Below are 22,961 nucleotides of genomic sequence, written 5' to 3'. Positions count from 1 at the left end.
GTATTTTTTCAATGTCTCTTAAGAATCAGAGTTCAAGTGAGGTCTAGATTTGTTCTAGGTGTGACAGGCTGCTGCAGAAAAGCAAGTCCAAAAGGGGAAAAAGAGGTCTAGGCATAACTGCCTTCCGTTTTTCATCTGAACCCTGATTACTGGGCTAAATCTCACTTATCCTTAGAAAAATAAGAAAAATATACCTGCCCCAGCCAGCCCTTTTGCAAGTGCACAAGTGGTGCCTCTGAACATACCCTACTGAATTTCCCTGAGGGAATAATAACAAGAAGAGTCCAACAGCTTCCTAATTATTCCCCTATAAATGTTTTGAAAACAGCATGTATTTGGAGTTCGCCAGTAGGGCGAATGAATTTCTGTGTCCCTGTGTCCCAGCCCTTGCAAAGTCCAGAGCCACTCAATGGTGTGTGGGGATCACGGCGAGGAGGCAGCAGCTGGAAGTGGCCAGGACAGCTGACAAAGACACACACCTGTCAGGCTGCCCATGGAGGGGACACTCTGGCTGTGGTGGGACATGGGCAGCAGTGCTTCCCTGGGGTGCTTGGGAAAAGTTGGGTGCAGTTCTCCTTGGAAAGTCAGTGTGTGGATTTACAAGGCTGTCTGTGTTAAATTGGAGGCTAGTCTGGAAATATGGGTGGAAAAATTCTTCCTAATACGACACAAGGAAAAGAGAGTGGATATACATAACTGTCTCCCTGAAAAAAGAGGTTGGGAAAAAAGAAAGGATGCATAGATGTGCCCAAAAGCTGTACCATCTTGCACCAAATGGAAAAAGAAAGTGAAAATGTGATTGTTCCAGCTTGGTGACTCTGAGTAATGAGAAAAGAGCCAGTGGTCATACATCCCAGACACCTCATAAAAAGTTAAGACAAAAAGAAAAGTGTTACTGAGAGCTTAAAAGATTAGGAGAAAGAGGAAAATTGCTGTTGAAACCCATGAAATGCAACCATGGGCAATGAGGGAGAGGCACCAGCCCTGCTCTGGCATGGAGCGGGACTGGTTGCTCTCTGGAGGTCCCTGCCAGCCCTGACTGGGAAGGATGAAATCCTGCTCCCAGCTTTGCAAGCTGAATCTGAGCAGAGCCCTGGCAGCCAGGAGAGCCACCCGTGTCCCGGGGTGCCTCAGCACAGCATCCCAGCCGGGCAAGGGAGCGGATCGCGCAGAGCTCTGCTGTGGCATGGGCCGGCCTCGCCTCGAGTGCTGGGGCAGACACGGGGCTGTCAGGGCGGCCAAAGGAGGCAGTGACCATGCTGAAGGACCTTGAGGGGACGCCTCAGTGAGGCGCTTGGCATGTCCATCCTGGAGGAGACGGAGGGGAGGGCTCCCCGCAGTGCCAGGAACCGGCACCGGCACCGGGACCGGGACCGGGACCGGGACCGGGACCGGGCGCTGCCCCGGCCCGCGCTGCCGGAGCCCCGCGCTCGCGCCCCCTCGCGCGGCAGTCCCGGGCGCGGCCGCGCGGGGGCGCAGCCGGCGGCGGGGCGGGGCGGCGAGCAGTGCGCGTGCGCGGTGACGCGCGGGGCCGTGCCCGCTATATGAGCCCCGGCAGGCGCTGACTCGGCCCTTTCCGCCCCGCTCCCGCCCCGCGCCCGGGTCGCTGCGCTGAGACCCCGCGCCCCCGCCGCCCCCCGCCGCCGCCATGATCATCTACCGGGACTGCATCAGCCGTAAGGCCGCGGGGCAAGGGCGCGGCGCGGGCGGGAGGGGCGGCGGGCCGGCGCCCGGAGCTGGGGGGGAGAAGCGCGGGCCGGGCCCGTGCGCTGGGCCCGGCGGCGCCGCCGCGCATGTGCGGGGCCGGGCCGGGGTGGGGGGGCGCGGAGGCCGGGGCGGGAGCGATGGGGGAGCGGAGGCTGACCCGGCCGGGTGTGTGTGCGCTTGTGTGTCCCCCGCAGAGGATGAGATGTTCTCGGACATCTACAAGATCCGGGAGGTGGCGGACGGCCTGTGCCTGGAAGTGGAGGGGAAGGTGAGTGCCCGCCCGCCCCGAAGGAGGGAGGGAGGGAGGCAGGGCTGCCGCGGTGACTCACGGCCGGTGGGGAGTGGGGGCGGCGTCCCTGCGAAGGGCCCGAGCAGGGAACGAGAGAAGGGAAGACTTACCTTGGCCCGGTGTCCCGTGGTGCCTGAGAGAGCCTGGGTCAGCCAGGCTGGAGTGTAATGGAGCTTGGGTTATGCACCGTGTGGGAGTTGTCCTTGGGAGTCATAGAATCATAGAATGCTTTGGGTTGGAATGGAACTTGAAGATCATCTAGTTCCAACCTCCCAGCCATGGCCAAAGATACCTTCCACTAGACCAGGTTACTGAAACCCCCATCCAGCCTTGCCTTGAACACTTCCAGAGGTGAGGCATCCACAGGTTCTCTGGGCAGCCTTTGCCAGTGCCTCCTATGTAAATAATTTCTTCCTAATATCTAATCTAAACCTACTGCCTTTCAATTTGAATCCACTCCCACTTTTCCTGTCTCTGGGAAATTAGTGCTCAAGCTGCAGCCAGGTTCCTCGCACTGAACTGTGGCTCTCAAGTTGTGCCCTGCTCTCAGGTCATAGGTGTGTAAGAGCGGTAGCGCTAAGGTTTTTTGCAGAGCCGTTAAGTTTTTTGATGTCTCTAAATCTAGATGGTCACCAGGACAGAGGGTCAAATTGATGACTCTCTAATTGGTGGCAATGCCTCTGCTGAAGGTCCTGAGGGAGATGGAACAGAAGCCACGGTCATAACTGGTGTTGACATAGTAATTAACCACCACCTTCAGGAGACCAGCTTCACAAAAGAATCCTACAAGAAGTACATTAAGGATTACATGAAAGCGTAAGTGTTGGTATGCTTTTTCTTTTGGTTGCATTGCAGTGGGTTTTATGTGCTCGAGATTTAAAAACAGCATTGGCTTTATTCCTAGTAGGTGTTAGTTCTGATATAGCTGTGAAACTGGCTGTGAACTTCAGTAATGTCTCAATGCTTGGCAGAACTGGAGCCCTAAAGAATGGGGGATGGAATATCTATGTTTATTTTGGCTGAGGTAGAGCACCTGATCATGTGCTTTGGATCTTATTTGTGGCCTTGCTATTTTCTTTTATATTTCTCCATGCCAAACCTTTATGTGGAAGGGAATGAGGTGGTAAAGAAAAACTTCTGAAGCTTTTCTAGAGTGACAGTGTAAACAGCCAAAAATGTGTGTGAATGGGTCTTTTTGCTAGTTCATGTTGTAATATCAGTTGGTGTTCAGTGGGGTTAATACTGAAAGTGAAAAAGCTTTGTGACGTGGGTGGGTGATACTCCTGGTGCTGTGGAAAGGGCTTGCTGATTTTTGCCTAGCACTAGCATGGTTGTAAAATTACTTCATTAGGAGGGCAGGTACTGTTCTGTGATTTCACTTGAAAAGCTAAGTTAAAATTTAGCGGCTTTGAGAGGGAGTGGGGGAAAGGCAGCAAAAATCTAAGTTTGACAGATAGCTGGGTAGATTGTTTCTGCTATGACATGCCAGACAGTGAAGATATTAAGCTAGAACATGTTTTCAGAGCATTCTTTCATTCTCCTTCCAGAATCAAAGCCAGACTTGAGGAACACAAGCCAGAGAGAGTAAAGCCTTTCATGACTGGGGCTGCAGAACAAATCAAACACATCCTTGCCAACTTCAAAAACTACCAGGTAAGTTATGTCTTCTTATAGCACTATTGATAAGCTGTGGTTGGTTCATCTGCTGAACAGCTTGTTGAGAATTTTGAGGGCTCCTGTTGCGAGGATGCTAACCTGACAGTCTCTGGGAGTTTTAGGGGCCCTGAGAGTCGGGGAGGAGAAACAGCCAAAGGCTGTTACCTGTGTGGAGATGTAATTTCAGCTGGTAATGCTTGCAGTTAGCTACATTTGTTGTTATGGTGATTCAGGGACTGTGCAGTAGTCTTGGATCACTTTGGCCCTTGCTGTCTCTTACTCTGTTCAAAGCAAACTTATTATTGAATCACAGAATGCTTTGGGTTGAAAAGTGTCATGGGTTCCAATTCCTTGCCATAGGCAGGGATAACTTCCACTAGGCCTGGTTACTCAGAGCCCCATCCAACCTGGCCTTGAACACTTCAGGGATGGGGCATCCACAGCTCTTCTGGTCGGTCTGTGCCAGTGTCTTGCCAGCACCACAGTAAATAACTTCTTCTTAATATGTAATGTAAATCTATCCTCTCTGGAGTTTCAAAGTCATTCCCTGTTGTCCGATTGCAATATGCCTCTCTTCAGACTTTTTGTAGCCCCTTTTAGGTTCTGGGGGCTGTAAGGTCTCCCTGGAGCCTCTAGGGGTGAACTTACTGAGGAAGCCCCAACTTCCTCAGTCTGTCCTCACAGGAGAGGTGCTCCAGGCATCTGACCATCTCAGTGGCCTACCTGGGCTTGGCCAGCAGGTCCAATTCCTTGTGTTGGGACCCCAGCTCCAGAGCTGGATGCAGCACTCCACGTGAGGTCTCAGCAAAGCAGAGGAACAAAATCACCTACCTTGACCTGCTGGTCACACCTCTTTTGATGTTTGGGTTTCTGGGCTGCAAGCTCACAGTGCTGAGTTACATGGGGTTAAATAAGACCGCGAGTCCTTCCGAGAGCTGCTGTCAAATCCTGCTGTCAAATCCGTTCCCAAGAGGGCCCACATGTTTGGGGTTGTGCTGACCCAGGTGTAGGGCATTGCACTTGGCCTGTTGAACTTTACAAGGTGTTCCCATGGACCCACCTCTCCAGCCTGTCAAGGTCCCTCTGGATGGCATCCCTTTCTTCTGGTGTGTCAACCATGGTGGCACTAAGATGGACAAGCTACAGAGAAGGAAAATCCCTGTGGCTGGTCAGGGAGACTTTTAAACTGAGCTTGGTGATGTTGTATTGTTTATACGAAGGTATTGTATAAAAAGGCATTTTCTTCTGGCATTAATCAATTAAATGTCTTAGAGACATGTTCCTCTGAAGTTCTTTGTAGGGGAGAACATGAATCCAGATGGAATGGTGGCTCTCCTGGATTTCCGTGAGGATGGTGTGACCCCATATATGATTTTCTTTAAGGATGGCTTAGAAATCGAGAAATGTGTAAGTACTGAACTGGGTGAATGTATCCAAGTAGATGGTGAGCTCCTTCATCTCTTGTTCTCCTGTATCCCTGTTCAAGTTGAACAGTAGCTGCTAGTTTGAAAACTTTAAGTATTGTGCAAGTACAGCCTGATTGGTGCTTTCATAGTATACAAAGTTCCTGAAACTTTGAGTACTATTCAGCTGTACTAAAAGGGGGGATGTAGTATCACTGCTGTGATTCATGGCAATTTAATGGCCAAGAAATGCAGAAGGGCTGGCCCTGCTGGGATGTGTATAATTGGGAATGGGTTTAAACCATTAGATTGAAGAGCAGGTCCTCTGAAATGGAGCACTTCTACTTTGGGTCCCTTTTCTGGGGGTTGATTGTGAAGTACCTTGCATGGTCTTGTTTCATCTTTCACTTAATCTGATGCCTTTATACAAGAGCTGTCAGTTTAAATATTGCCTGAAATTTGGGAACACAGTATTACTTGACCAGGTACTTAACCTTTTTCTCTCTGGCATCTCCAACTACCTGAGCTCCTGTGGTCTGCTTTAACTACTCTGTGTTGGAATCTGATTGCCACAAGACATTATTTGGATCCCAGCACTTGTGAGCTTTTGGCTTGCTTGGAGACCTGTGGAATTCACCACAGCGTGGGATCAACAGTTGCTTTGCCCACTTATTGTGGACTTGTGAAGTCTGTATATAGACAGCTAAATTTATCTGTAAAGCCTCTCGCAGGCTTGTTGGTATGGAAGTCATGTAAATGTGAGCCAGATGCTGGTGTGGAGCAGTAGCCCAATTAAAGGAATACTTCAAATGGCCAGACAGACACAGCACCTCCCACAGCCTGATGGAGGGGAGATGTCTGTCCTGGCCCTGGAACAGGTGATCACCTGAAAGGTACCTCGTGGGAGCAGAAGCTTCTGTGCACCTCCTGTATGGGAAGACATCCCTCTATGGGGGTACACTTTTTGGATGTGTTGTTTAGATAACTCCACATACTTCAAGGTGGAGTAAAACAGTAGTAGAGTGTTCTTACGTGCAGTAAAACCTGTTTCAGCTTGTTGGTGCAGCTGTTTCCAGAGGCAGCCAGGTACATTGTAAGCTCTGGTACTTGTTTAGGATATGCTTGAGAGGGAATCTGAACTTTGGTATGTCAAGTAGGAAGGGTGTGAATCAGTGTTCAGCCTGGCTTGCACAGCAGCTGGTGGTGCCAGTTGCTCTGTACGATTGTAAAAATGATCAGCATCCTCTGATAGACCATGGGCACTTGTCCTGTTGCTCCCTGGTTTGCACTAAGATGCAAAAATAATTTCCTTGCGCTTTCTGCCTGCCTGACTGTGGCAGCCCAGATTGAATTAGGGAATACACAAGTTACAGAAACTTGCTGATACTGTCATGACCTTTAACTAACACTTGTTACTCTTGTTTCAGTAACAAATCAAACAGTATGGTTTTGGATCACTTGTCTTCATAGCTGGCTGCTGTTCTTCTTCATCGGCACAACACCAGGAATCAGCAATGTCTAACTGGACTGATGTCATCTTGAGCTTTATTCACTTACTTTGACCCTGATTTGGAGTGGAGGCATTGTTTAAAAAAATGAAAAAACATCTATCATGTAGGTTGTCTAAAATAAAACTCAATTAAACTGATTCTAGGTCATGTCTTTTGGTCTGATGTGTCTCTCAAGGTGACTCGGAGAGGTTGCACCATGGATTGAGTGCTGTTAGTAGCACAGCTGGTGCTAGAGCACTACAACTGGACTATTTCCAGACAGATTTCAGTTTGCCTGTGGCACTGGAGTGCAAAAGCAGGTTGAGGTTAATAAGGCAAAGTTCAAGAAATGCCATAGTGGAGTGGACCAGCATCATCTTTTGTGATTGTGCAGACTTATCTCTGGAAGAGATTAGAAATTATTAATAAAAACATCTCAGAATGGAATATGTGCTACTCAAGCTGAGTGCTGGCTGAGCTGCTTTGTGAGACGAGTACTTGAGCCTTTCCTGTATGTTTCCAAGATCAAGGCAGGAGGCCGAATGGGAATACTGAAAGTGAAATGGCTCAGTTTCCCAACACAGCTTGGCTGTGGTACTTGGTATTTGACATCTGTTGGGGAGCATGTGAACTGGAATTCAGTCAAGTTGCAGGACTTAGGGTTTTTCTGTACTTGGCCTCTTGGAGAGAGATGTTGGAATGGCCTAGCCCTGCCCTAGACTTCCTCCAAACCAGGTGAATGCCTGTACTTGGGACTTAACCTGAGTGTGTATAATTTATGTTCCTGCTGTGTTCCTTGTTAGGGAATGCATCTGTTTGACAGACCTGGAGCAAACACTGTTGCTTCTCGGGTTCTCTTTTGAGATGCAACAGTAATGGGTTCCTTGCGCTTTCTGCCTGTCTGACTTGGTGGCAGTTTGGATTGAATAAAGGAACACAAATTCCTTCAGAGCCCCACCTGGAGCAAGGGGGTGTCTGATGCTGCTAACCTGGTCCTGACCAGGGATGTTGCCTTGGACTGGTAATCATTAACTTTTTACCTGCTGCAGTGATGGCAGAGGCATTGGTGGTTACGGTGCCTCAAAGAGGAGGGCATGGCCCACTTGCTAACTGTTTATCTCCTTCAGAGTTTTCACATCTTTTCTGTCTTGTGTCAATTTTTGGCCCCTGGTGCTGGAGGGTGGAGATGGAGGGGAGTTCTGCAGGGGTGAGATAGATGTGGCAGAAGGCTGGGAGGAGTGAGAGACTGGAGGAGGGAGTGGAGTATGCTTTAATTATCTCTCAGGTTCTTGTCTGGTGAAATACACCCTACTTTAGTTCTGTGGGAACTTCATATATGTATGGGGGTTTATAATTTTTTAGTTTTTTAAGCTTTGTCAAGAGAGGATTTTGGGTCAGCTGTGCTGGATGAGGTACAATTTTGGTGTAGCCTGTTTTCACCCAGCGAGGCTGGGAGGCAGGTTCAAAGTCTAGATAAAAGTCATTGAGGCAGCTTGTGCTTTTCTTGCCGAGAATGTGTTTAACGGGGCCAGGTGAGGATCTTCCCTTTCCTGACGCATCTTCATTAAAAAAGGGAGCATTAAAGGAGAGGGAGAGGAAGCAGTCCTCAGTTGAGTGAAGTTAAGTGTGGGCAGGGCAGTGGTGCTATGCCTGTGCTGCTCTTCATAGGCCTGGCTCCCACTTCCTGTGAGTCAATGTTTAAAATTCTGGCGGTGCTCTGTGGGAGTGGAAATGACTCCTCCCCTGCTGGCTGGTCCTGCCAAGGCTGGGAGCCCTGGGCACCAGCCTGGAGCAAATTGCCACGTGGCACCTGTGTACAGACATGGAGCTGCTTTGAAAAGCAGGTGCTTCAAAGCAGGATGAGCACAGCCTTGCTGCTTGGTTGAATGGCAAATTGTGTGTCATCCTGTCTGTACTCCAGGCTCACTGGGATATTTAATTGCTGTGTGCAAACATTCCTAACTAGGGAGTTCTGTGCTCCAAGCAAGTGTGCTTTTCTGTATGGCACAGCCTCTGGTGGAAAGGCTCCTTCCAGCCTGCTGTAAGGAAGTGTCAGTTCAAAGGCTCTGGAGGCAGGATATTGTTTCTTCAGTGAGCTGCAAGTGAAGTGTTCCTGCTGCACTCACTGCACTTCCTAAAAATGCATTGCTGCTTTCAGTTTCTCAGGGAAGAGGATAAGTCTTACTCCTCTGCAGATTCACGTCTGTCAGATGCACCAGGGAGGGCGTGGCAGGGAAGGACTGCGGCAGTGGCAAGTGGTTGTCACAGCTGCGCTGCTGTGGAGTCAGGGTGAGGGAGAGGTGGGAGTCACCGCATGCCGTGAAGGGGGAGGCCCGTGCTGGTAAATGCACTTATCCACAGTCCGCGACGCAGCTCTGTGTCGGGAAGGAAGTCAGCGTAATTCCTCCTCTTCCGGCCCATCTTCATCTCAAGCAGCTCTTTCTTTCCTCGGCCTGAAAAGCTGAAGTGATTTGGAAAGGAAAGTCTCCAGACAACAGCTTTGGAGTTACTAAATTGATAAAATCCCCCAAGATAGCAAATTACCCTGGTGCTGCTTAGAATACAACTGGAACTGAAGGACAGCTTTAACAGTCTTGTTTTAAAATGTGCTTATCAGGCTTGCATTTTGCATTCCTGGAAAGATACTTTCAGTAGATTTGGGAAGGATCCAAATTGCATTTTCCCTTATGGAGCAGGTTAGGCAGCTGGGTAGAAACCTTCCTTATGCAGGTTTGGGTCTCAGGCTCTGTGGGGCCAGAGCAGCAGTCAAACATGTTCATTAACTCAAGGATAAATGTCTTGGTAGGAGGAAAAGAACCCTAGCCAAGCCTGGAAGTTTTTGCCCTAAACAGTACCAAATCCATTCCTAAGAGCACAATCTTGCTGGTTTGCCAGTCCCTGTGTCTGGCTGCCTTTTGGTTGAAGCTGCAGCTGGAAGCTGTTGTGCAAAGATCACAGCCAAGTGCTTGTGGCCAGGACTGGTGGCTTGAGGGCACTTTTTTTGGGTGCCTACAAATGCTGGCAACCCTGCCAGTGTGTTCTGCAGGAGTGGGTGGGATGTTGTTGAGGATGCACATGGCTGCTGGGCATTTTAATCCACTAGAGCTGCATTCATCACCTTCCACCTCAGGCAGATAGGATTCAAACACCCTTGAAGACCTTTTTAGGACCATTTTGGTTGTGTGATAGCAGTATTACCAATGTGGCAGCAGCTGGACACACTGATAAAATGCTGAACCATTTTTTCTCTGCAGCCCACACTTTATCCTGGGAGTTAACAGTTGGGATTCGTGTCCCCATCTGTAACCAGCAGCAGTAGGAAGCACTGCTGGCATTTCAGAGAGCAAACCTTTTTTCCTATCCCCAGTGAGGTGCAGATGTGCTGGCACAAAGCAGTACAGCTGTTAGATATTTTTTTTTTAATAGGGAATGTCCATGAACATAGATGTCAAGAAAGTTTTTAAAGATCAACTTCCCAAATTCTTTGTAACAGTGGTTGAAAAATGGCCATGTAAAGCTGGGTACCCCTGCCCTCTTCAGCTAATAAAACCCCGCTCTTGCTACAAGGGCTGAGGTTTAGCTGCTCTACCTACAGCTATGTCTGTACCCAAGCTGGATGCCCTCGGCCTCTCCCATGGCAGTAGGGAGGGATGATTTTGCTGTCCCTGCAGCTGTGTGGTTGCTGCAGCCACAGAACTGCCTGCAGCTGCTGGTGCTTCCTCACACTGCCCACAAAAAGGTGCTTCAAGGAGTCAGCTCTGCTCTTCACTCAGCTGCAGCTGCCCCAGCCTGCCAGCTGCCCCTGGCAGCATGTGCCATCCCAGTACCCCTGTGTCCTGATTTTCAGCTATGCTTATTTCTGGGTTAATTTCTTCTCTGTAGCTGTTACAGTGCTGTGTTTTGGATTCAGAATCCGAGTGGTGTTAGTAACACACTGATGTTGATTTTCTGCTAAGTCGTGTTTACCCTAAGTCAAGGACGTTTTTCTGTTTTCCCATGCATTTTTCGGTTGTCTCATGCGCTGCCAGTGAGAAGGGATGCAAAAGAACTGGGAGAGCACAGCTAGGACAAAGGACCTGGGCTCACCAGGGATATTCCACACCACAGAATGCCATACTCAGTATATAAACCAAGGGTCACTTACACATAATGGAGGGGGGGGACTGACCTGGGTTCAAGAAGGGGGAGTCTGCCATCAGAGGGTGATGAGCACTGATGTCCATAATTTGTTTTTTCCCTTTTTATTATAAATTTATTAATTTTTACCATTACTACTATATTTTACTAATTTTCAGTTATTACACTGTTCTTTCTCAACACATGAGTTTTACTTTGATTATCCTCTTAATTTCCCTGTGGTGGAGGGAAAGCGAAGGGAGGTTGGATGAGCAGGGAATCTTTAAAGGGGTGGCTGTCACCTCATGTCTGCTCAGGTCCTTGCCTGAGCTTACTGTCTATGAAGTTTCCAATGACTCAAACTGGTCATTCAGGACAAGCAAGACTGGAGAGTGGAAGTGCTTTTTATCTCCTATTTAATGGTGTTTAGCACACAGAAACTTCTGCTCGTGCCTGTGGGACCCTCTTGTCAAGCAGGGTTTTGACCACTAATATTCAAGAACATCTGCATGAGCGGAGTTCAGCATTGAGCAGAGACAGCAGTACATGGGAAGACCAGCAGGGAATTGTTCATCACTGCTGCCAGTCCAGAGTTTAATCCAAATGTGGGGACCAGGGAATTGAACCTGAATGTCTCCAAGCCTCTTTTTCTCTTCTGGCAGATGGAAATCCTGCCAACAGCACTTATGTAAGGGCGTCATGCAGAACAAGTGCAGCAGAGCTGGAGAGGTTTTGCTGATTATTACGCAATGGATCCGAACAAGGTTCTCCCAAATGCTCAATCATTATTCCAGCCTTGCATGAATTTAGACCAGTCCTGCAGTGCCCTGGGTTACTGCAGAAGGTAGAATATGCAGCATGTTTAGCTTGCTGCTTCTGTCTCTATGATGTTTGTACTGTAAGATCCCATGGCTTAGTTGTAGGCTGAATGATGATCTGCCAAGGGCACCTAAAAACACCACCCTCATCTTTACCACGTGCTCCCACTAGGCAGGAGCCAGCAGAGCCCTTGAATGCATGGCACAGATCCTGCTGCCAGCACAGGAGAGCATCTTTGATGCTCTAAATCAATATCTCTGTGGGCTCATTGTTCCCTTCTCTCATGCCACTTGGATTTTGTGGCAGCTTTTGAGGCTAAAATTCCAACTGCACCTGAACATGCTAGAAAATCTTCATGCATGAAGCACATAAAAAAGTAGCTCACAAGCTACCTGGCTTCTGGACTCTCCACTGGTTATCTTTTCTTCATTTACTCTGATATAGCATTTCCATTTTTGAAATGGTGTTTCCTCACTGTCCTGCTCCTCATTATTTATAGTTGGTGCTACTTCACAGAAGACTGCAAGCAAACCAGTACACCTTGGCATTCCTCATCCCTTCTGGTTGCTTGCTGGTTGAAAACTCCACTGCTTTTTTCTGTTTACTTCTAGCATTCTACAAGTTTTTAATGATAATAAAATCAGCCCTTTGCAAAGACCATAAACCCTATAAAAAACAAAGTGCTCTGCACATTTTCCATTACTCCTGAGCAGAGCTTATTTACCCTGTCCAAAGGCACTCTGCAGATCAATAAATTACCTCCTTTACTTACACGTTCAGGCATTTTGTGCTGACTGATTATGTCCCTCTCAACTGAAGACAAACTGTGAAGCAGCTCACATAAAACCAGAAATACAAGTAGATCCAAAACTCTGCTAAGCTAATCCTGCTGGAGATTCCACTCAATGTAACCATTTCCTGCTGAATGTCACAGTCATTTTTACCTGTCGTAAGGAATTACACCACTACTTAGTCAGGATTGCATGGCATGCCCCTGCATGGTTTCAGAGGACCATGTGAGGAGCAGTACAAGGGAGATGCTTACGTAGACTTGGTTGGTGCTTCTGCTTCACCTGCTGAAGCAGAACATGGATCCTAGAGAGGAGCCCAGCCTATGAAAGGCAATCCTACTCACCCCTGAACACAGATCCACAGAGGACTCGAGCAGTACAATGAGGACAGCAGTGTGAGCAGGCCCTGGCTACTGCCCCGGAGCACATCATGTTCCATAGCAAGATACAAAAGCTGACTTCCTGTGTTCCTCAGCATCCTCAGATGGCTCCTGCAGCCATCTGCCAGCTGGGTCCTGCTGTAGAGCCTGAGGAGACACAAGGCAGTGGCAGTACTTATGAAAGCACATGCCCCTGGAATGCAATCTGCTCTTCAAAACTCTCAGCAGTCTCTCTTCTGGGAACTGGGCACTTAATGCTGCAAGGATGCTGAGCACCAGCCCCAAGTGTAGCTGTAGAGAGATACCTACATAACTCTAGAAAAAAATGAATTGAGGAAAATTGTGTGACTTATGTATAAGAGTTGTTTTACAAACCTCTGAAAGCACTTGACCACTCCCAAAGCCTTTCATTGCTTCCAAGTGGACCAGTAATACAATGTTTGCTTCTCACACAGACCTCCTGCGTCATTACAGTGAACAGAAATGATGCATACACCTGAAGGCCATGAGAGAATGTGAAAGCTGAGCTATCAAACCTCACCTGCTTAATTTACAGGTATAATAATGAGGTTATGCCCACTCTGTGTTCTTTGCTCTTTCTTTAACATAAAAGCTTTGAGAATGAAATTAAATAGTCCCTTTCCTGCTCCCTCCTAAAAAGGATGTTGAAGGAATAACCCTTGCAGTGTGCATTTCAAAAATGGGGGAACAGAGGCACAGACACATTTAGCAAACCACAGAGGAACCCAGTGGCAAAAGCAGCAATAAAAACATGCTTTGAAAAAACACCAGACTTATGCCACCTAAATCACAATGTGTTCAAGTCAATATTGTGTGGTACAAATTAAAATAATACTTTTATTTATATGCTTAAAACAGAACATAGGTATCATAAGAAACCTAACAAAAGAGAAAACTGTTCCTTGCTGTACCTAACAAACATTTCATTTTTTTCTCAGTGATCACATGGAGGGGACTGACATCTTCCCACTGACTTTATGGGTTTTTAACTGCACTGGTTGCTAGGGAGTATAAGGATTGTGATGAGCACCATGGTTGTGGCTGTTTTTCCTAAAGCCTGATACCAGGAGGAGCATCATGTCCATTCCACACAAACACTGCACAAAGGGTTGTGCACATTTGCCAGCTTCCAGACAAAGCCCTGACAGATGCCAGCAGAACTGAAGGTATTAACCTGGTTACATTGGAATGCAAACCCACAAAGTTATGGTTTCCTTTAAGAAGCATTTTACATCAAAGTTACTGAGACTTTGTGGAAAAGCCACAAAGCTACCAAGAAAAAGTAAGAGGAGAACTCAGAATATTTCTAATAAAGATAAATCTAATACAAGTTTATTCTGTAAACTTTTCCTGTCAAAACACAAAGCATATATAGAAACATACAATAAATTTTCCTTGGGGAAAAAAGCTACAGAAAATTATGAAGTATCAGCTGCTTTAATTTATCTTTATCCTTGCAGAATTGCACTGTGCTCAGTCCCGTCTGGAAACATCACAGTTCCCTCAGTGCAATCCCTCTTACATCATAAGTATTTTTTTTAATCACTCTTTTCTTCTCCTTGGTAATGTCTGTATTCCGGCTTCAGCTCCCATGTGTTTTTGTGGGTCCCCTTCACATTGTAGATGCCTATTTCTCTCAGAATTTCTTTCAAGTATATCTGAAAGGAAACAAAAGTTCAAATGAAACAGGCAGGCAATTGCCACAGTTCCTGCACACCTGCTCAATTGCATGGATTCAGTTCCTAAGGGGCAGACAGCCTGGCTGGCTGATGGGCACTAACTGGTGAGGGAAGGACTGGGGTAGACTTTGATCCCCAGGCACCAGCAGGGATTAGCAGAAGCCCCAGGGATGCAACGGGGAGTCCCAGGGGTGATGGCTCACTGGCAGTCTCTCTGAGAGGCAAGTACTCCAGGGGTGGCTGAAATGAAGTTACCAGCACCTCTTGAGAATTATTATGTCACACATCTTCCTCCTTCCGGAATTCCTCCAGTTGAGCTAAAAGCTCTTGACCTTTCCTCCTGCTTGGGCTGAGATTATCTTGAAAATCCTTGCCTTATTCAGACTTTGTCAAAGCCTCAAGCTGTTGGTTTTCATGCCATTTTGCAAAGCTTTAAGCGTTTTATTATGGCTTCATTTTTAGAGGAGAGCTGAGTGTATGTCTGAGGATTTTCTAATACCTTAAAATATTAGGGCTTGGAAGAGAAAGAAAAAATCAAAACAAGTAGAGCTATTATGCCAGTAGTATAATAATCTTTGAAAAAACACAACTCACTGATATTGCCCTCCTTCATTCTTTATAATAAACACCAGTAATTTTCTTAAGAGTCACAAGAGCCTGCTTGTTTGTTTAATTATTAATTGGGACTGAGATGAGTGGATTGTCATGGCAACTATAGACCACAGTTTAAGAATCCCACATTAAATTAATAATTGCACGAGTTTGAGCAATTTAATCCTGCTGGAGTGCTTCTATTGAACTGAAGTTGTTGGAATGCTTGTATTTTCTGCATCTACGGTTCCACTAAGTGCAAATATCAACATACTCCAAGCTACTAAAACCAACAAATACATGTTGAAGACACAGGAAAATAAGAAAAGCTGATGGTCTAAGCGTTCCTTACACTCTTTCCTCCTTTGCTAAATGGAAAAGCTAGGAAATACATAAACAAAAAATATATTCTCAGTCAGTAAAAGAAGTGTCTTTTAGTAAAACTTATCCTTACTCTCCCTCTCCAGCTACACATCAAAAGTATGCAAAGCAGCCCAACACGTAAGAAAGGTGACTGTCAGGGATGTGCATATGGACTAGCTTCTTAGGGTTTTTTAGAATGTTTCCTTTGAGCAGAGCAGCCGGGTACAGGAGCAGGGAGTTCACTGTGCAGGGATGGCTCCTGAGCCTTCTGGGCGCCGGATGCAAACCCCAGCAGGTGGCAGCAGGAGATCACCGACGTCCCCTCCCACACCTCGTCTGCTGCACAGATGCCGTCATTATTTCCCTCAGGTACCCGGGACACACGCTCCCTACGGCAGCGATGCACCACGCACGGTGCAAAAGGTGCTGGGAGCAGGTGAAACAGCCATTTCTGCATGGGTGTGTGCAGATGTGCACACCTGCATACCCACTGCCTGCTTTGCAATCCCTGCACTCGAGGCAGTGTCACCGACAGACACTTCAAAGCATGGCAGAAGTGGGTGGGAGAAACATCTGGCAGCAAGGTTAAATTCTGCTCTAGATCGCATGGACAGAGAACTGGAAAAAATCTCCTATCATTGCACTTGGTGCTATGAGGTAAACTGATCTGCAGTTCTCGAGCTGGCAGATCCAGTCTGCCTGGGAAGCTGGGTCACAAGCTGCTGCTGGGCTCAGGCAGTGAAACCACTCTGGCTGAACTTTCCACAGCACCCACCCAAACCCACCCACCCAGCTATTTAAAGTAGTTTTAATTTCAACTACTTTCCAGACTTAATTACCCAGGCAGTTCAGTTTCTCTCAGGGCAAAACTTCTAAGAGTGTAACAAAATGGAACAAAACCAACCCAAACAGAATAGCAAGATAAGGTCTGTGACACAGATAAACAGTACTTCAAGCTGGAATCATGAACTGTAGCAGCTGAGGATTTCCACTTACTTTCCATCTCTGCTGCAGGGGGTAACCAGGCAGGAGAGGTGTTAGGGAGGGCAGCTGACAGCATTAACCCCAAAACATCAGTGTGTATTCACAGACAACACTGAACTGCTGGAATTTTTAGACAATTAGGAAACATGGATAATCCCACTGTGCTGTGCTGTACACCTGAGAGCAAGTGGCTTGAAGAGATGAGTTCAGGGGATGCAATGATTTTTCCTGCAGGATCAGTTCTCCTCCTAGAAACCAGGAGTCCCCACCTGGGTCTGCACTGCACCAGGCTGGCCTATGTATCTTGAAGTATAGCGCTCTGATACTGTACCATGGAGAGAAACCCCACACTACTCCCAGTGATGCCAAATACTGAATATTAGAGCCTGGTGATTGCTAATCAGGGGGCCACAATTTTTTCTCAGAAAGGGATCCAGTGTGTTTATGTACATATAATTCTAGCACAGAAGCTCATCTGTAGGTGATCTGTTCATATATTTAAAGCATCTTCTGCTCTGTTCTACCTTTCCTCATTTTTTCCATATAAAGTGAAATGTTATAATGTAATTATGGGATAAAAATTTCTGAGGAATAAACTTACAAGATCTAAAAATCCTTCTGAAACTTTGAGGGGGAAACAAACCCTGTTGTATTTAGGATAACCATTACTTAAAGCTAAAAGATGTCAGCAACTTCTTGTGTAACAGGTAACATATTCTGTAGCAAGGGTTTAATTTACTATTTACATTTACAATTACATAAGAAAAGTAACTTTATTTATTTGTAACTTCAGGTTCTTCAGTAGCTTAAGTGGTAGTTGTGGGTGACTACTGCAAGCTGATGTCATAGTAGATGAGATAAATCTGTACTGACTTGCATTTAAAGTGATTGAGATAGTGACTGCCACACTTCTCTTACCAAAAAAAAAAAACCCCACTTAAAAATTTCTTGCCACTTCCTCCATATCTTCCTCCTATTCCTTCCTCCTTCTCAGCTCCCATGGCCCACACAACTTCTCTGCCACAGAGATATGGAGCTGACTCATGAGATAAATGAATGGAAGACATGGATATGTTACTCAACTTTCAAGTTTCTTTCAAGGCACTAGAACACAGTGAACCTACATGGATTTTACTTGGGTAACATCTTTGTGCAGCTTCTAACCAAACAGATTGTTCACTTATACAAAGGCTTGACAGAGATACACTTCATTCTAAATGTGAAGTGAGCAAAACTAGTATGCATCTTCATTTCTGCCCCTTTTTTTTTACAGAGTATATTTTCCATAATCCAGCTGTTACTCTTCTGTCTTCTGTCTTAGCTCTAACAACCTCTGACATTGTTGCTCCATTTACACTCAATTAGATCCCCTTAAGTGTTCTGAAATCTGCACCTGGGTTGAGGACAGATATTGAAGTTGGCAGTGAAAAACATCAAAAACACCAAAGGTCCTTTGCATGTCACTATCACTCTCCAATTCTTGCCTGCTCTGCTCAAGGAAAGCTTGAACACGGAAAGAAGGGAAAGAACTGGAAAATTTATGGTTCATCCATGAAAAGACTGACAGACACTGCAAGACAACAACACCATCACATATGCAGATGTCTTGGTGCTTTTCTTGTCTGTGTATCAAAACACTGTTTAAAAGAAAACCTCAAATAAATCCTAAACATCAGCCACCGATCCAGTGATTTTGGAGGTATTGAGCCTGAGCTCATGATGCCTGAGCTTCTAATATGAGCTTCTAAATCCCTTCATTTAATACAAATGCCATGAAATATAGAAAAAGAGCAACCCCTATTGCTGTGCCAAAATAAAGTTCAGAAGCTGAGGGAAGGACTGACAATAGACAAATGCAAGCTTGCAACTCCCAAGAGAATAAGCTTCTTTGAGGACAGGATTAGCAGGGGAGACATGAGAATTTGGTTCCTAGTATTAAATCAAACATAAATAAGAGACCATTTAGGTTATTTCAACCATCTGTCAAGAAAAAGCACGCTCACTACAATTTTTGGTATCCTACACTGCCCTATAATGCTGAACTTAAAACTTGGTGATTTCAGTTTGTCGTAAAACATATTTAGAGAAGAGTTTCTAAGGCAAATAGTATATATAAAACTATTTTCTAGATATGTAAAACACACACAATAGTGACTACTGAAAATGGTTGTATTTACAAGACTTGCAGTACGTACCACTGGCTGTTTGGTTATGTCCACAAGGTCTTTAATGTTGTAATACTGATGTTTCTCAAAGGCTGAAAAAAGCATGTCCAACACTTGTTGTTTATCAGCTCGAGCTCTTTTTCCATCTTCTTTCTTCTTCCTCTCATATTCAATCTGTTACAAAACATTTTTTAAAGTCATTCACATGTAATGCTGTATAATTCCCAGTGCTGAACATTAAGCTACAAAAAAACCTCTTTTATTTAATAAAACCCTATTCAATGACTCAGTGCTTTTCAGCTGGAAAGTTTTCTTTTGAACATTCAAATATTCTTTTATGAACATAAACTAAGCATTTTGTCCTCAGCACAAAAAGCTTCTCAGATGTATCTGCTTTAACCAGAAAAAAAAAAAAAAAGAAAAGTGGAAACCAAGCCTGCAGGTTCCCAAACCTGGGAAAAAACTAACAATAATATAGGAATCCAAACTGAGATGGTATTCTCACTCCACCTCTATTGGTACCAGCTTCTAAGGTACAATGACAAATGTCAAACAACCTCCAAACTGCCATGCTTGGGAAAATCCACAGACTAACATGGCTACATCCACAATCATAACAAGCATCCGCCCAATGAATGTTCCCACAGGCCCTTGGACACTGTCTCATTTTTTCCAGAAACAGCACTCAAGGTATCAACTCCATCAATACACCACCAATCTTCAAAGACACACTTTGAGGATCTGGATTGTTTCTCTTCAAGAGAAACCAAAGTAGCACACATGAAGTTGCACTAGTCCCTAAAAAACCAAACCTTCTAAGCAGGCAGAGGCCCCTTGTTGCCACACATCATCCTACTTCAAAATGTATATTAAAAATTACTTAACCATTATGATCTGTACCAGATGACTATATATTTTCACAGAAACTTATCGCCTCCAAAAATACTTCCTCTGATTCATCATCAGAAGCACAGACCAGCACACCCCAAACAAACCCCAGTCACCAGAGAGCACCAACCGCGACACCTGCCAGCACATCACCCCACCCACCCCCAAAACCACCCTCAAACAGAAAACCAGCCAGCTCCTTGGAACCAACAAAAGTGATCCAGAAGGTAGTGTAAGTCATGTAATCATCAAGTGCTTCCAGGCACTGTGGGTGAAACTGTGTGGGTGAATCCATAGCGGCACAATGTACAGAAGAAAAGATGCATGTGATCAATAAGAGACACACGCCTGGCTGTAAATGAGATAATTCACTATGGGAGTTGTTCTGCTTCTGATGGCTCAAAGCTTACTCTAAAAAGAAAGACCTTCAGATGAAAAGCCTAGAAATGAAAATGCACAGATCTACTAGATACTAAAGATCTTATTTTTAAGAAGAAAGATTGGTTTTACGGCACAATTAATTTTTTCCTATGTATCCTTGCCAGCCAACTCCCTCCTACTCTCAGAGTGAAAATAGCTTGTCTCTTGGTAGCTGTCCCAAAGTGGCTAAAGATTATTGCCATTTTTGCCATGGCTCCCAGGTCCCCAGCCAGCCAACTTCCTTCTTCACATTCTGAAATGGATGTACATCATTAAACTGGATCCAGAGCAATTGTTCCCAACCTGTAGCTTGAAGTCTCTTCTGCTTTAAAATAAAATAGGTGTGCACAACTAAATACTTGCCTGCTTTTCTAACTCCGTGCAGTATTATAAAAGCTACAATCTCACCACACAAACCCATCATGCAATTGATTTTTATCCAATAACACAGTTTAGTGTAATTATTTAACTCTTTAGCCATTGCATTTAAAGAAGACTAAATCTTCGAAACAGTAATAGCTTTGCAACATAGCAAACTGTAACACTAAGCAAACTAGCGGGACAGTACATCATCTTGGTTGCCAGGATCCACAGCAGAACTGCTGTACCACAGACACGAGAAGAGGAACATAAAACTATGACACTGGCCTTCCTTTAAACAATAGCATGTCAAAACATTTGCTTCTTCTGGAAGTCCAACAGATGATTATTTTAAAAATTCCACGTGAATATTCTTAATTCATTAATGTATAAAATCAACTCACATAAAAAACTGAGTATCAAACCCTCCTTTTATTGAATAGTTATTAGCTTATTAGCTGCTGGTGCCCCAGTTGCCTACTCTCTAATTAGCAATACTCTAGCATTTTCCTCTAATTTCAGCAACAGTTTCCACTGTTGTCTAATAGAAGAGCACATTGATGAGTGCTTAAAAAAAAAAAAAAAGCCTGGTGTCTTCTGTTGTTGATTTCTTCTTTTTGGCCTTGTGAATACACTGCTCATAGGAAGTTACAATGCAGCCTTTCACTTTTTTCCTTCCTGTTTTCTTTGCAAACAGAATCTTCTATGTAGTAGGCACTCTTTAATAGTCATGTAATAGAATGCACTTACACTGTAAACTAATTAGATGTCTTTAAAGTTCAGTGTTTTTTTTTAATTTAAAAAAACATTAAAATACTACTTGATTTCAAGAAAGAACCATTTTAGAACAAGCTGTTTAGCACGGATGTTGTGAGTTTATCCCCAGAAGACTTTATACGGAAATCAATTTCTCTTTGTTTACCTTCCCAGGATGTTGCTAGGCTTGCTGAAAAGCTGCCAAAATTGCCTTCTTGAAAGTATCGTTAATACTGAAGCTGATGTAACTGCTTTGGTAGACAGTGAATACAAAAGTGATAGAGACGTGAGAATAAATCTGAAGTTTCATCTAAAGATGCTCTAAAGTAGTCCTAAAGGTGTTATTGTCTCTTGGAGCATGGGTACCAGCCTCTACAGTACAGGATACTGGGAAGAGAGGACTACAAAGAAACCACTAGAAGAAGCCTCTGAAGGGGTAACCAGAACCCCTGAAGAACCTTTCTGCTGTATTATGAAAAATAATTAAGTCACAGAAAAGTTCCAGAATATTAACCTTGCAACTTTGCAAACACATTTAATATTTATAGATATAATGGAGGTCTTTTCCCCAGAGAAGAAAAGCTAAATTACAATCTTAGTCTATATTGTAATGGAATTGCAATTTCTTCAAACAAAAATATAGGTGTAATATAATTTCTTGCAAAAATAACCTAATCCCTCTCCCAGTTCTTCAGTTCAAACAAGCTATTACTATTCCCCATCCACATGTAACTTATTTCCCTCCTGCTTCCTGCTGTAGGTTCATTTATAGGTACATGGAGCAGCCACACTTAAGCCCCATTTTATATTCTTTCCTTCAAGAAATGTTAACCCTTTCTGTCTTACTTAGTAGATACTCATTCTTCCCTCAGGAACTACCCAAATGGTGACTATATTAACATCTATGACAGTTTGTACATTTTTATTTCTTTCTTGTTAAAGTCCTGTCCCCAACACAGTACCCATATGATTACATGCAATGCAGCAAGTTCTAAGAAATCAGCTGCTGCTTGAAAACCAGAAAAATTCAACCAAGAAGTTTTAGAAGTTCATGGGCTTTTTCTCACAGTTAATACCCTTTCAGCCACCTGAACCTTAATAAAAGACTTAATGAAAAGAAAGATTTTGTAGAAAGTAGTCATGCCTCAGCCTTTAAAGTCAAGCCAAAGTCAAGGTAACTCAAGTATGTCTTACAATATTTTTCCCATCAGAATACCTTTAAGGTAGACATGAAAACAAAACACACTGCGGATGGATTCCCAAGACCATGGACAGCTATGTAACCAATAAAAATATAATAATAATTAGGACATAAGAGCATGAACACTTTTAACAGGCCTGGTTATACCTCCTCAATCTCACACAAGATTTAAATTTCCATAATGATATGATGACCTGCAGTTTGCAGCTGGAATAAAGCTACAAAGCTATTATCTCTAGGCTGTAGTCATACTGCCATAATTATGCTGGTGTCAGGGAAATGGAACAGCATCCCACTAAAAAGAGAAGGTGAACCCCACCAAAGCTTATTCCATAACTAAACGAGAACACCAGCAGCATCATAAAACAATATACTGTTGTAAAACTGCATCTGCACAGTAGGAAACATCAGTTTGACTGTTTTGGTTAAATGGCATTCCCTCAGCTGCAATAGTTACACTGGTATGATCATCCATGTACCGAGCAGACTTTGAACAGTATCTACTACAAAACAGACCCATGAGAGTGAAATTATTATTTCTGGTTCTGTGGCAATAGACTGACTTTCATAATAATGCTTAAATATCATCCAGTATATTGTCACTTGTTTTATGTAAATAAAATCTTAATAAAAAGTGTAAAAGTTTAAATGACTAACACAGTGATTCATTTTCAGTATGACTTAATGTTCCTCACATTCAACATACTCAAAGAGTATCTTTAAGGAAAAGGACGCTACAGTTTATATGTATATCAACTGATCTGGAACAGCAGTGTGGGTGTAATATTGACAAAGCCAATGATGCCAATAACATGTACTGCGAAGGTAGGAAACTGAGAAAAATTATCAGCTGTTACTCTTTTCTACTTGTTGCCAATTCCT

At 44.5% G+C, this 22,961-nt stretch overlaps 2 protein-coding genes and 2 non-coding genes across 5 annotated transcripts in view; 3 read left to right on the top strand and 1 right to left on the bottom strand.

The window, feature by feature from the left end:
* The first annotated feature begins 1,574 nt into the window (after positions 1-1,574).
* On the top strand, positions 1,575-6,703 carry TPT1 (tumor protein, translationally-controlled 1). The gene is made up of 6 exons (XM_021528465.2): positions 1,575-1,676; positions 1,902-1,975; positions 2,622-2,812; positions 3,544-3,649; positions 4,943-5,059; positions 6,483-6,703. The coding sequence occupies exons 1-6, from the start codon at positions 1,649-1,651 to the stop codon at positions 6,483-6,485; spliced, it is 519 nt and encodes a 172-aa protein (XP_021384140.1). The 5' UTR covers positions 1,575-1,648; the 3' UTR covers positions 6,486-6,703.
* Positions 6,292-6,421, top strand: LOC116184338 (small nucleolar RNA SNORA31). The gene has a single exon (XR_004149104.1). It is a non-coding gene; the product is annotated as a small nucleolar RNA SNORA31 (small nucleolar RNA).
* Positions 6,704-7,351: 648 nt separating the features above from the next.
* Positions 7,352-7,487, top strand: LOC116184339 (small nucleolar RNA SNORA31). Its single transcript, XR_004149105.2, has one exon. It is a non-coding gene; the product is annotated as a small nucleolar RNA SNORA31 (small nucleolar RNA).
* Positions 7,488-13,481: 5,994 nt separating this feature from the next.
* Positions 13,482-22,961, bottom strand: part of GTF2F2 (general transcription factor IIF subunit 2) — a 77,535-nt gene continuing 68,055 nt past the window's right edge. The window contains exons 8-9 of one of the 2 annotated variants that reach the window (XM_021528463.3): positions 18,485-18,628; positions 13,482-14,330 (exon numbers count right to left, since the gene is read on the bottom strand). In XM_021528463.3, the coding sequence (XP_021384138.1) occupies positions 14,211-14,330; positions 18,485-18,628 (264 nt within the window). In that variant the 3' untranslated portion in view covers positions 13,482-14,210. Of the gene's footprint in view, positions 14,331-17,447; positions 18,629-22,961 lie in introns of those variants that run through there. The other variant, XM_077781392.1, reaches the window with a different exon arrangement.

This window comes from Lonchura striata, chromosome 2 (assembly GCF_046129695.1).
Source record: "Lonchura striata isolate bLonStr1 chromosome 2, bLonStr1.mat, whole genome shotgun sequence".
In the NCBI taxonomy this organism is placed as follows: Eukaryota; Metazoa; Chordata; class Aves; order Passeriformes; family Estrildidae; genus Lonchura; species Lonchura striata.
The sequence above is the reverse complement of the archived record's forward strand: the minus strand, read 5'-3'. Positions and strand labels throughout refer to the sequence as shown.

What these genes read in the sequence shown, in the direction of transcription:
- TPT1 (XM_021528465.2), top strand. Translation starts at nt 1,649, where the DNA reads ATGATCATCTACCGGGACTGCATCAGCC. An exon ending in GCCTGGAAGTGGAGGGGAAG is followed by an intron (nt 1,976 to 2,621) that starts GTGAGTGCCCGC and finishes CTCTAAATCTAG; the next exon opens with ATGGTCACCAGGACAGAGGG. An exon ending in CCAACTTCAAAAACTACCAG is followed by an intron (nt 3,650 to 4,942) that starts GTAAGTTATGTC and finishes GTTCCTCTGAAG; the next exon opens with TTCTTTGTAGGGGAGAACAT.